The sequence below is a fragment of the Oxyura jamaicensis genome, chromosome 7 (assembly GCF_011077185.1).
Source record: "Oxyura jamaicensis isolate SHBP4307 breed ruddy duck chromosome 7, BPBGC_Ojam_1.0, whole genome shotgun sequence".
Classification (NCBI taxonomy): domain Eukaryota; kingdom Metazoa; phylum Chordata; class Aves; order Anseriformes; family Anatidae; genus Oxyura; species Oxyura jamaicensis.
In genome coordinates this window covers 8958819-8972347 of record NC_048899.1, presented here as the reverse complement: position 1 = coordinate 8972347, position 13529 = coordinate 8958819, and the positions used below count along the sequence as shown (strand labels likewise).

General features: G+C 35.5%; 1 protein-coding gene and 1 long non-coding RNA gene across 7 annotated transcripts in view; one reads left to right on the top strand and one right to left on the bottom strand.

Annotated features, from left to right (window-relative positions):
* LOC118169594 overlaps positions 1 to 1743 on the top strand; it is a 30773-nt gene extending 29030 nt beyond the window's left edge. Inside the window, exon 3 of the long non-coding RNA XR_004752189.1 lies at positions 1696 to 1743. This is a non-coding gene — a long non-coding RNA (uncharacterized LOC118169594). The remainder of the gene's footprint in view (positions 1 to 1695) is intronic.
* UBR3 (ubiquitin protein ligase E3 component n-recognin 3) overlaps positions 1 to 13529 on the bottom strand; it is a 104208-nt gene that overhangs the window by 25198 nt on the left and 65481 nt on the right. For all 6 annotated transcript variants that reach the window (XM_035330973.1, XM_035330974.1, XM_035330977.1 and 3 more), the window contains one exon: positions 8645 to 8730. In XM_035330973.1, coding sequence (XP_035186864.1) covers positions 8645 to 8730 — 86 coding nt within the window. The remainder of the gene's footprint in view (positions 1 to 8644; positions 8731 to 13529) is intronic.

The following is a 13529-nucleotide window of genomic DNA, read 5'->3' as shown; positions in this document are numbered from 1 at the left end:
CCCCTTTTTATTTTAACATATTTCCTTAATATTTTGCTCCCCACCCCCCTTTTTCCCTTTCTTTCTTTAAGACTCTTATTCTTTCAACTGATCCCTTCACCTCCTACTCAATCTCTCTCCCATCTCTACAACCCACTTGCTCAACCTACACATTCACTCACAGGTCCTCTCTTTTAAGTAGAAATAGCAGCTATTAATTTATTTTCCATAAATAGACAATTACTCAGAGGTACACAGTGGCCAAAAAAGTCGCATGATGAAGTCAGCTGACTATCAGAGCCTGAGGGCTGTAATTAGCTCCTGGGGTTTGTATAATAATTGGAGATGTAGATGGCACTGGAATTGATTGCTGTCACCTGCTTTCTGAATAAAAACAGTCAATGAGGACAAAATAAGTCATCTTTTCTCCTGGCAAGAGACTCTAGCAAAACATTGCTTTGCTGACAGACTTCAAAAGCCTGAAAATATACCAATGTTTCATAAAACCATACTGCTTCATTTATTTTTGTTTAGAATGAGAGTCATGCAAGCATCCACTCCTTCCCTCTTGCCTCCCTGCTACTAAACAGAATGTCAGCTTTTTTCTGAACTGCTCCTAGCTTCAACAGAAATGGGCAACTATGCAAAAAAAAGAAAAGCTTAGCATAATTAATTAACCCTCTGTTCCTTTGATAGCTATTTTCCTGAGACTTTATTAATACAAAATGAAGCAGGCAAGTATCAAATCCTAGCACTAGAGAATCTATTTGTAATCTCCAAGCATGAAATATTTGTGGAGTCAAGACACATTCTAACATACCTGAACCTGAACAGAAGAATTCAGGTTAGTAAAATGGTGTTTTTGTGGGTGATGAAAGCAGCTGTCACTGCTTTACAAGACACATATAGCATGTAAATGTGAAGCCAGGTAGTAGGTAGTAAGATATGGTGACCTTTTTCAAAATAGATTATATGCCTTGACTTAAAAATATTAAGATATTCTCTAAGTCAGTGTAGCACAGCCATGCTTGTTTCTAAACCCTGGGTAACAAAGGAATAACATTGCCCCCTAATGGGAACACTGCAACAGAAGTCACCTGATGGTGTCACTTTCAGAGATAGTAAAAGTTATGATTTGTCTATTGCTTCAATAGTCTTATTTCTGAGAAGACTCAACATTACCAGAAACAGATCTAGGCAGAGGAAAACAAAGGTCTATTCAAAGGTCTATTTCTTCACAAACACTTTTCTACTTTACATTACAGTTATGGCACGAGGACATGTCCAGCAAGAATACACAGAGAAGTTATAGCGTGTTTTAAGTTCATGCTAGTTTACTCCATGGTAAGTACCTAAATGCATGCTCTCATTTTGTCACAGACTTCTTTCTTTCTTTTAAACTGAGATGTAAACTCCACAGCTGTACCTTACATTTACTGCTACTATGGATCTTTTGAGGAAAGCAAAGAAAATCACCGGAGCACCGAGAATTTAGAACTGGCAACTTGAAGTGCTTGTGGTTTTTACTTCTAGCACTCATGCTTGTGAGACTGGCAGAAATCTGCCATGGGGCAAAAAAACACCAGAGGTTCTCTGCCTGCTTATTTATGTGAATATATCTTTCTGAAATGGAAGCAAAGTAATAGAGCTTCCTCCCTTTGGGGGTTATGCCATTCACAAGCTTTAAAATACACTTTCTTTCTTTCTTTCTTTAAGCAAATTAAAGTAAAACATTAACACGACAATGGCCCCCACACAACCCTGTCCAGTCTTCTGAAGACCAGAAAGGAAGGCCATAACCCTAGGCATCCTCCACATTCACAGCATCTTTATGTCAAGGATCTTCCTAAGTGGGAAAGACAGGAACTGGCTCAGTCTTCACAAGAATATTCTTATCAAAATTTGGTAGAAGGTGAGTCATTTTAAAAAGCACAGCAGCATCCAAATTACAGATTGGTAGTTATGAAAACACAGCAAAATTAGAATTACAGAGAAGATCGTGAGAAGCAAATAGCAAAAAGAATTTTATTATGGTCCATCTCTCCTAATACTTGCATAATATTTGAGACAGGCTATATAAATGACCTGGATTATTACTGGCTTTCATATGACTCATATGACTCAAACATTACCTACATTGAAGCAGCAGTCTCCATTCTCCTTACTTAGATAGCCCTTGTTTTCACACAATACATGCCAAGCTTCACTAAAATGCTTAATAGAATCATACAGATTAGCATTTAGACAGTAGCTTTAGCTTTGATTTATATTAGCCTTTCTTAATTCCAGTTCTATAAATAGAAAAATAAATCTATTGTTCCATACACTTCTGCTCCTGGTACGTTTTTTTTCCAGCTCTTTCTATACCAGCTCTACTTCCCAGGGTTATCACTGCCGTGAGAGGAGCAATGAACTATATCAGAATCAGTACTTTAAAAAGAGCAGCTCAAAGCATAAGACACTATCTTTGCATTGGGATTAAAGCTATTAGAGGAAGCATTCTACTGCTTCCACTCTCATAAGAAATCAAAAGTTAGTTGGTGTTTTGTCTACATAACCCCACAGCCTGCACTAGCACCTGTAGATGAATTGCTCAGTATTTTCATTATTAAGGCACACTGATTTTACAGATGTTGACAAAGCTCTCAAAAACCTTCTGCTATCCTTGGGTGCATAACGCAGGAGTCTATAAAGAAGTTGATTTCACAGCTCTTTTCATGTCAATCCTGATATGCACAACACAAAAGAAAACTAAACTCAGAGAGATGACCAGATATGGATTTGATAAATGAATGCCAGCATTTATAAAATTGCTGTGCTGAACTGACAAAAGGAGTAATTCAGGAAGTTTTATGCAGCTGCAAGTTTTGGTCTCACTACTAGTATCTTGGTGTGGTCTTTGCCAAAGCAATCTCGAATTTCTACATGTTTCTTGCTGCCTTTTATTTTTTATTATTATTTTTTTACAGTCTGTTGACCATAAAGTAAAATCCCAAATTAACAAGATTTAAATTACAGGATTTGTCCGTTATTAATGCCACTTCAACAATGTACAACATTGTGCTGCAATAATTATGACAAAAAAAAATAAGGAACTGGCTGGCTTGGTTTTGCTTGCAAAAGTTTAGATGACGTTTATTCTCCAGTCTTATATTTATGTTTTAGAAGGATGTAATAACACATACTGGTGTCATGAACATCTCCACTTTCCTACTTTGATCCAACCTTTTCTAAATCTAGAAATTAGTATTCATGTTCAGAATGTCATAGGATTACAAAGCAGTAATTCAGCAGTTAACCACAAGTGGAATGCAAAACATCCTTGTCTCAACTGCTGCATGAAGATCTTAACAGACTCTTTCAAGACCTTATGCTCTTCTTCACTCATAAGCCTGCTGCATCTATGCAGAAGTGTAGATCACAACAAAAAACACTTGACAGAAGCAGATGGGAGTTGATTGTTAATAAGGAAACAGATTTTTTCCTCGTTATAGAGCTTTTACATAGTCTACTTATCAACAGTGGTTGCAAAGACCTGCTGACAGCATCTTCCCATTCATCACTTCCTACAGGAATGAACCATACTTGTGTGTATTGTAACGTCTGCCTCTGTTTCAACAACCAAGGTGGTTGAAAAACTTGATACCAAGGGAACATATATGTACAAAAACAACAGCATGAAGAGCTTAGAAAATGCTTCAAGCCAGGAAAACTCTGTGCTCACAAAAACACTAAGAGCGCTGATTAAACTGGTACTAACATCATCTAGACAGATTACAACACTACAAATCTACAAATGCAAAATACAGGCTTAAAATGTACAGAAGAAGGAAAAAAAAAAATCAGTGGAACAGCTTCTCATTGGCTTCTCATACCACATCAGTGGAACCATATGGCAATATGGCTTCTCATAACATCACCGAAGGTATGACCGTGCTGGACACTATTTAAGGCCAGGTTACATGAGTCTCAAATGCTTTTTTTTTTTTTAATGTCCACTTGTAAGCAAATGTATTTTCCAGTTAACGCACTTGATGCCAAAAAGCCAGACTCTGCTAGCTATAGGGAGTGTGAAGATAAGGAGCTCCACACAGGGAAGCTGGAGCAAGAGGACATGGTGATGGGGTATTTAATCCTTCCTGAAGGAGAAACAAACCAACTATCTGCATGGCAAAGAGAAAAAGGAAAAAACTAAGAAAAAGAAAAAGCAACAACAGAGAATTAGAAGTTAAAAGGACTAGATTATAAATTCATTATTGAATTTATATATTCATTATGGACAACCTTTAAATACCATGGAACTGTTCACTCACTATTGCAAGGTTACTAGAGCAACCATCACAAAAAGAGTATTTATACACAAATTAAACAGAAATAGGCATAAATGGTAACGAGAAATACTAATTGTTCAGCCTTAATATTGTGTTCTGAAGCTGCTCTATAAATACAGAGCAACAAAAACAGGAAACAAATCATCACATCTCAAACTTTATAAAACAGAAGTAAGACCTGAACAATTATTGTATGTTTTTATAAATATATAAATAGGACTGCCTTTATGGTTGCATCCTGTGTAGTACACACACACACCTTTAAGCCTTAAAATGGCAATTTTACAGCCAAATTTCCTTCAGCATTCTTGTCACACAGACTCTAGCACTGACGCTAACAGCTACATTAATCATTCTTAATTTTACTTCCCAAGAGCAGCTGCCCTCATGGTTCAATCTACTAAAACAGCTCTTGACCTATTTGTTCCCACTGCCTCCACTGATGCTTGCTGCTGTAACAGCTCACCTGGGACAACACACTCTGTTTTCTGCTGTATCTAATCACCAAACTTCACAGTTCTTACAAGACTAATACAGACTGGTGTGCTTAATCACAAGAGACACACCTCATTATCTCATAAGGAAAACTAAAACAGGATATATCTTGGGTTACTTTTGCTATATGTGAAATGAGCGACATTTGCAAATAAAAACAAAAGCGGTGTCAATGCATAGAAATGAGACTAAGAAAACAGTACGCATGTCTAGAGAGGGCGGGAAATTTTTAAGCCATTCCTTCCTCACTGCACAAGGTGATGAAGTAGTAGTTACATTTTAAGTGAAAACTACAAAAAACAGGAATACCGCTTGGAAAAATAAATGACTATAGAAAGAGTAAAATATATTATACAATCTATCTGTCTAAAGAGCTACTATTTTTTTTCCTTATAAATGCAACTACATGGAAGAGGCAATGAAGGAGACTCAATGATGTAACTGCCTTGTTGAAACAAACCCCGCTCTATATCTGGAAAAGTAATTCTGCCATAGTCATATTTGGATTACTGTCCAAAACTAGATTACTAGTACTAAATGGAAACAGTACAGCTCTGTTCTAGGACCCCATTACCTTACATTAAAAATGAGCCCATTTTATTGCAAGATTAAATACGACTAGCTTGCTACATAACAATTAAAAAAAATATTAACACAGTACCTAAACAGCATGTGAACACTTGAACAATGAATAGATGACATTTATGTCTCCACACTGTTTAAAGCAATGTCACATACATTTACATAGTGCCTTTCACCTGGACACTTCAAAGGCTGCCTTCAGTTTTTCTTTGTGTAAGACAGATATTAAGAACACCAACAGATCTGATTTAGATCTAAATACGAAAATGTATCACTCTATTCAGAAGCGTGAAAAAAGCAAGTGCCTCGTTTTTAAATGTTGTCCCTACCTCTTCATCAGAGGATATGTACTAGAAGCCTTTAAATAATGTAACTGATCGAGGAAAAAGCACCATTTCCATATATAGCACAATCAGCAAACAGAAGTACACAATTTAAGAAAGAAACAAATATTATAGTAAGCAAAACAAAGTATAAACAATCAAGAAATGTTATTGCATTTAAAAAAGATCATTCAAGTTGTAGTATAGGGAAATACTTGAATCAGATCATGGGGAAAAAAAGTTCTTCTGTGTACAAATTCTGAAGATGAGGATTTAAAACTAATTCTTCTTTCCTGGGTTATTTCACTCTTGACATTGGCAACTAACGGAGTTATAAAAATGGAATTGCTGGTATCAGAAGACGCCCTCCATTACCACAACAAACAGTATTAAAATCCAGCTTAAACTGGATTTAAGCTAGCTTAAAATAAGCTAGCAGGTAACTGATTTTAATCAAGCCCTTTTGGTTTGCAAAAGTAAGAGGTACCCTGTATAAAACTTCCGCACATTCTTCCCTATATCACTGAAGAAGTATTTCATAAGCTTTTTAAATTTTGTAAATACACATTAAAACCAATAGTTTGTACAACTTTATTTAAAGCTTCATTACGAATACTATTTCCATATTTTTCAAATGTGAGGAACACCTATCTTTTACTGGAACAAACTAAACTTGTAGAAAGTGATTTATTCTGATGAACAGACAAGGTGGTTTATTTTCAAAGATACATATAGAGTTACTGGCAAAACAGTAGAAGTGCTGGAAATTAAGTATGATATATGAATTTAAACAGGACTTAAGTTTTCTTGTCTTGTCAAAGTTACAATGCACCATAATGCAATTCTCCAGCGAAGATACATTCTCTATACATGCATCATTTCCAATTTGGTAATTCTCAAAAAAAAAAAGTTTCTCTAATGATTAATAAGTCCTACATGCATTTCAAGACCTGAGGGATATATATCTAGAATACCGACTTATCTTTTCACTGGTTATCAGCAAAAGGTCTATTTCTTTCAAAATCACATCTTAAGTATTTTGGAGTCCTACTTTATGCAATGTGATGTTGAAAGGATGGTATGGTGAGTATAATAATGTTTTACACACAAAAAAATAGTCACCTACTGTGCCCTGGCTTAATGGAATTTATTTATTAAACTTTGTGGTAATTCCTCTGTTGGTGTTAACTGTTATGCTTCAACTAGAAACAATGGAACTAGAGACATGCTGAGGAAACTGACTAGCTCTCTGGTGGTTCAACCATTCTCTGCCAAGTCATTTTCTTCCAACAGTGATGACATTATTTGGTGATTTCAGGGAAAACAAAAACAAACAACAAAAATAAACCCATTATTTTATCCTATATATGTGTGTATATATGTATATGTCTATATTAAGCTCTTAAATAGGCACACGCAACGAATTTCATACTGGTATGGCATCAAACATTTCAGTGTGTTAAGCTGTAAGGAATGTATTTTATTCCACTTCTATCATCAGCAAAAAAAATCACAAGGAGAAACTGTAAACTCCTGTCTTTGAAAAACTAGAAAATAGAAATATGACCTTAGAGATTACAGATACAGTTCTAAACTTTGAAATATCAAGACATACAGATCTTGCATGGCTACTAAAAGCCAGTATGGCTATGTGAAAATAGGGGTATACTGTCACGTGCGTTGTCATTGTAAGTTTTTTCACTTAAAATTTTCTCTGCCCTAAACTGTTCATCATAGTCTTTCAAATAAAATGCCTGTAAAATAAGTAATGCATGCAGTAAGTGGCTGAAATTCAGAGAGAAAATGTCTGTAAGCATACAATTCAAAGTAAATCATAATACAAGTAGAAATTACCAGTACAGCCTTGATTCTGTTATATGCTTCAAATTTGCAAATAGTGACCTAGCAGTGCACTAAACACATGCGTTATTCAGGTATTTTACTTAGCTTGGAGAGGGTATGTAATGATGGTGGGGGGACACAATGTGCAGTAGGGTGTAAAACAATTTTTCAGAAATCAATCACAGCACTTGAATTAAATAAAATGAACTTACCTTTCCTGGCAGTAACAGAAGGCTCTTACCATAGAACAGACATGGGCAACATAGCACGTGATGGGATTATTTCGTGGCTCATCTCAAATGATGAGAAAAGCATTGCCCATGGATAATATACAAAAAAGGCAGAGATGGGCCCAAGTTTTCTGACATTTTTAGTACTGAATCTACTACTGCTGCAGCAGCATAAGCTCAATTCAAACAAGCATTATTAGTAGTAGTATTCTGGCAGGCTTTCCAATTTTTCTTTACAAAAGGAAGTGTCTATTCTTAACAGTCTATATCACACTAAAAGATTTTACGTTAAGAAAAAAAGCACATCTATCAACTATAAATGCTTTATTTGCCACATATTCCATCTTTAAGAACGATGAGGATTTGAGTTTCTACCAAAAAAAAAGTCAGAATTTTGCAGTTAAAGAGGTAGGAAAATTAGAGCTAGTGGACGTGAATTGGTCCCATGCTTACAAATCTGCTGTTATCATAAGCTACAAGAGTACTCAGAAACACAGAATTCCTTTACTATTAATAGCAACAGCCAAGGTGAACAAAGCTTTTCTGTATGTCCACAAATTCTGTTTTACCATTAAAATTCTCAATAGATTTACTCACAAAAAGATGAAAGTATTGAAAACATTACATGGACACTATGACAATTACTAAGTATATTATACTCATTATATGAATTGCTCTAATGAATAACTAATGGAAATTAGACTTGAGATTTCTCAAATTGTAACAAAAAATAAAGATCCATTATAGCAGAAGAAAGGTTCTTAAAAGAAAAAAAATGATATTTTTTTAGAAAATGTTAAAAACAGACAACTTCATTCAGTCTGCTAATAATTTATATCGTACTCCATAAAATAAAACTTACTTAAACATGATCTTTTTCCAGCTGTGCTTGCACCTCCTGAACATAAATTGCCTCCTCGATGGACAAGCTCAAGTTCCAAGTTTGTTCTGCATGAAAGACATGAGCGTTTTGAATGGAATAGCATTGTTCAAGCTTCTATAGACATGACAGTCACCATAAACTCCCAGTGTACACTAAATGAAAGAAAGCTGTAAGCTCATCTTTAGCGTGAGGTACTGCCAAAATATGACCAAGGATAAAGCAAACATTACCAAGATACTGACACATGTGATTTAAAATGGTTTGATTATTAAGTACTATATTAAGAGAGTAACTACGATTGTGACTGAAGAATAAATAAATGTTAATTCAGAAGCATTTTTCTGTATGCACACAACTCCTTGATAATAAGGGAATTTATGTGCAAATCTAAAGATGTCAACGTACAGCTTGGCTACATTTCAGATAAGTCTAAAAAGAGTGCCATACATACCACAATGGCAGTGCTTTTGTTTTCTTTAAACAAAGAGATAGTACAATGTATGCCATCAAGTCATCAAGTATGAAACTAGTTTAAGTTATAATGGAAGCAATGACCTTTATTGATAAGTTAGTTAAGAAAAGCCTGAGAGGTTAATTCTGAATGGAACACTGGTATTCACTGCAGCTCATTAGTATGAAACAGGAATTGTGTCATTAAATCTCTACACACCACACTGATGATTGCTTTCTTTGTATTATTGTAATCTGATAGTCAGGTGCCAATTGCTTAGGCCACATTTGATAGCTTTGTTTGGTTTTGGAATTGGATGTTGCAGTACTGTGTTATCTTTTACCCCCAAGACTTGGAGCAAACAATTTACTTTATGCTCTCCGAGAGGCTGTTTTAACAAATCAACATATATTCCTTTAATTAAAATAAAGGAATAATTGTATTATTCTGAAACATGATTTTGCTACTTTAATACAAACTGCAAAGCTCAGTCCAAACATACTTAGTCCTTCAACTAAAATCATACAATTTTAATTTCAATATAACATGACTGAATACATATTGAAATCTATTCTAGAGTTTTATGCATGTAATTTATGTAAGCAAGAAGAAACTACAGGATGACTATTTTCTTCAAAATAGAATATTTCTTTAAAATTTCAGCTCCATCAGTTTGAAAGAATAATGGTTTTGATATGCATTGTTTGTCAAGATACTTTCATATGCTTCTAAAATAGTAACATTTCAGAATATTACTGTCCTTAAGTTTTCAGCTTATGCCACCCATTTCTGAAGGAATGCTTTAATCCTCTCTGCTCAGAAAAAAAGCAATTTAACATTGATAATGTGCCTGCTCAGAGCTCCATCTGGTTGCTGCTGATAAGGGCATCTGTGTGACAGGGGAATTTTCCACTCTTCAGGCGATTTGCAGTGCTCACTGAACTTCTAAAAATCTACCAGCAAAGAAGCAGGGATAGGGATTTCATATTAGTGGACAAAATAGCAACTGTAGATCAGCATGTGCTAGTTCATCATGGGAATATAAATGAAACCAGTATATTTTATTTCTACAAACCTTCTGATAACTAATTTGGAGAACAAAATTAATGGCAGCCTCCTATTAAAACTAAGAGAAGTAAGACATTAAGGTAGGTGCTTTTGATTTAAATCTAAGAGTAATTTTAGATCCAGAGCGTTCAACTTCCCTTTTACCAAGACATATATACAATTTTACAAAACAAAGCTCAGAATCCTGAAAAAAACAACAAAACCTCTTCTTGATGCACTCTTCACCAGAGTTAATGTATGGAGAAAGATTTCTAGAAACATACTCTCTCACTTAACATACTAATTCTCCCTTCCCACACTTCTTCATTGCCCCAGGCTTCTTAAAGTCAGCAGCTTATTAGTTCAGCTTTTTTGAAAAGCTAAATATTAGCCTTTTCCTTTAAGACAGCTCCTTCAAAACACACCTAAGCCTTGGTGGAATAGCACACAGAAGGGAAAGCATCTTCTGTGACACTGGAATACTTGTCCTTATGAAGTTGTTCCACACCAGGTACAGCTCTAATTGTCTTTCCAAAGGACTTGCATTTCTCCTCCCTATTCAAGCTCCCTTCTGCCTTGGGATCTGATAAAAACCCTTGAGTTCCACCTAGCCCCTGCTGAAGGAAAGCAGAGCTCTCACTGTCTATTCTCTCAATGCAGAAAAACTTGGGGCATCTGATAGCAAAGGATACTTGCAGACACCACTCTGTGTTCCACTGTTCTATCTCAGCCCCCTCAACATGAAGAAAAGAGAAGCAGAAAGAAAATCTATATAAGTGACTTTTTCCTTTATCTAAAAATCTTTGTGCCATTCATTGGAGTAACGAATTTTGTAGAACACTGGCTTTATCTTCTACACCCACAGGAAAAAAATGAGAAGATGGATTTTGTTCACTTGTACTGAATCCTGATTAAAAACTGCTGTACTTCATGCCTTTTTGTGGGCTTTCATGAAAGAAGGAACGTATCGGGGAAACATACCGGGGTGCGTGGATACTGCCAGTTTCTCAGAACTCTTACCAGGACAGAGTATGAGAAAGTAAAAAATCAAAGCCTTCTGCAGAAAGAGAACATATTTGGATGGACCTCCTCATTCTAACAGGACAGAAAAATCATGTTAAACACCACCATCTTACCCACTTCACCTGACAAAGACAACTTATATGTGAAAAAACACATATTGAGACAGACTGGAAGAGAAAGACCACATGGTTCTTTGATCGGTTTATACGGAGCTGACTCCAAAAAACATAGACATTGATGACACAGCCAACAAAGCAAGAGACCTATTGCCATGCAACACAGAAACATCCTACCAGCTACCACAAATGACAGTCAAAGTTATGAATTACTATGAAGCTATTAGAAGCACACAAGATCTGTGAATGACACTATACTAATAACAAAAATGTCAGCAAAGACAAGGAAGGATGAGTAGAAGGGTATGACTTTAACAAGGTCTGATGCTAACGAAAGGGGCAGGTAGCTAAGGAGCTGCTGCTCCAGCTGTGCACATAAATCAAAATGCCAAGACACTGAATTCCTCTTCTGCAATGAAAGCAGACGGGGCTAACTCTCCCATTAACTAGTGGAGAGTTCCCTTGTAATTTCTTTCCTCTGTTACCAATGACATCTGCCCAGGGTAGCAAAACCAAAGAACGGGCAGCAAGGTCCTGTTTTCCTGAAGCAGAAAGGATAAGCAGCTGCAAGTGCCTCTATCTTGTTTAACCAGTAGTACACCCAGTTCAACAAGCAGAAATCTACTTCAAAGCTGGCCTCCAAAATAGCATCTTTGGGAAGACTGCACAAGATGCCAGCTTCTGATCGCAAATGGAACACAACTTATAATAAAAGAAGATTAACAGTGTTTTAAATTAATTCACTTGCAAATATATGGGGGTCAATAAAAATGTCATTAGATTACATTCAAATGTTTATTTAAGTATGCACTGCTGACTTTGACCACTACCAGTGTTATATTAAATACCAGGAAAAAAATTAACAGCTGCAGATGGTCTGACCAAAGACTATGGAATGTTTCAGAGTACATGAAATTACAGGCACTCAGAGGTGAATTGATTGGTAAGGAACACCAAAATACTATTACCTCAAAAAGAACTATGGATGGAAATAAGTAAGAAACAGACTGAAAAACAGGAAGAGCTCCTAGAAATTAAGTTACTTCAGTCTGTGATTTGAAAGTACCATTGTGGATAGTCCATTGTTTGGATACTTAAATGAAACAAACAAAAGTTATACAAAGATTATACAAAGATTTTTTTTTTAAACCAGCTCACTTAGATTTATTGCCATATATGCAAACTGTCTTAGCCTGTCTTCAGAGGTTTAAAAAATTTCAACTTCTTTAGTTCTTATGCAACTATCAAGTACTTAAAGTATGTAAATCTGTATTGCTGAATTAAAAGACAAGAGAAGTTAACCATTTTGTAGAAGATTTGCCAGGCATACTCATAAGTGATCTTACAAGTTGCAGTAACAATGTGGAAGGGTGCATCCAACACCTGAAATTCTTCATACAAGGATAAACGGAAAACAGCTGACAGTAGTCTGACCTAACAAGATTTCACATTGAATACAGGAAACATCTTAATCCAAATGATAAATTGACCCCAGCACTACAAGAAGCAAGGAAACACTGTTCTGGTTTGATGTGTTTTTAGCTCTTGGAAGAAAAACAATGTCTTGGGCCTATGATATGCATACAAAAATCATAAAATAGATTTATATTTAAAATATGCTTAGTTAACATATGTAACATTACACTCAGAAATCTATTATAACAGAATTTTTATACCTTAAATGGCTTGTGAAGTTACTGTTGCAAGTGATCATACTTTTATACAGGAAATTTTAATTTTGAGTCCTTCGTATTTTATGAAGAATATTAAATAGTATTGACCAAGTACCTAATTGCCCCAAATCTCAACATTTACTCTTATATACAATATATCACTTAAATTATTCCAGAATAATCTTCTCTCTTGCTATGTATATAATTTAATTGCTCTTCTTAAATCAAGGCTCTGTTAAGATGCTCTTACAGAATACAGATAAAGCTTCTGCTAACAGAATTATACAATAATCTAAGTTGGAAGGGAACTCTGGAGATCATATGGTCCAACCTTCTGTCAAAAGCTGAGCCTCAGATTTGATTATCCAAAGCCCTGCCGAGCCTAGGCTTGAACACTTCTACCACTTACGTAGTAAAGACACTCTGCAAACAGGGTTTATGGAAAAAATGTGAAAAATGCTCCTGGATTATATCACTTTCATGCTTGCGCTTTCTCTGCGGTCACCATCTTCCCTGCAGAGCTCATGTATTAAGGGTTTTGAAAATTAGTTGCT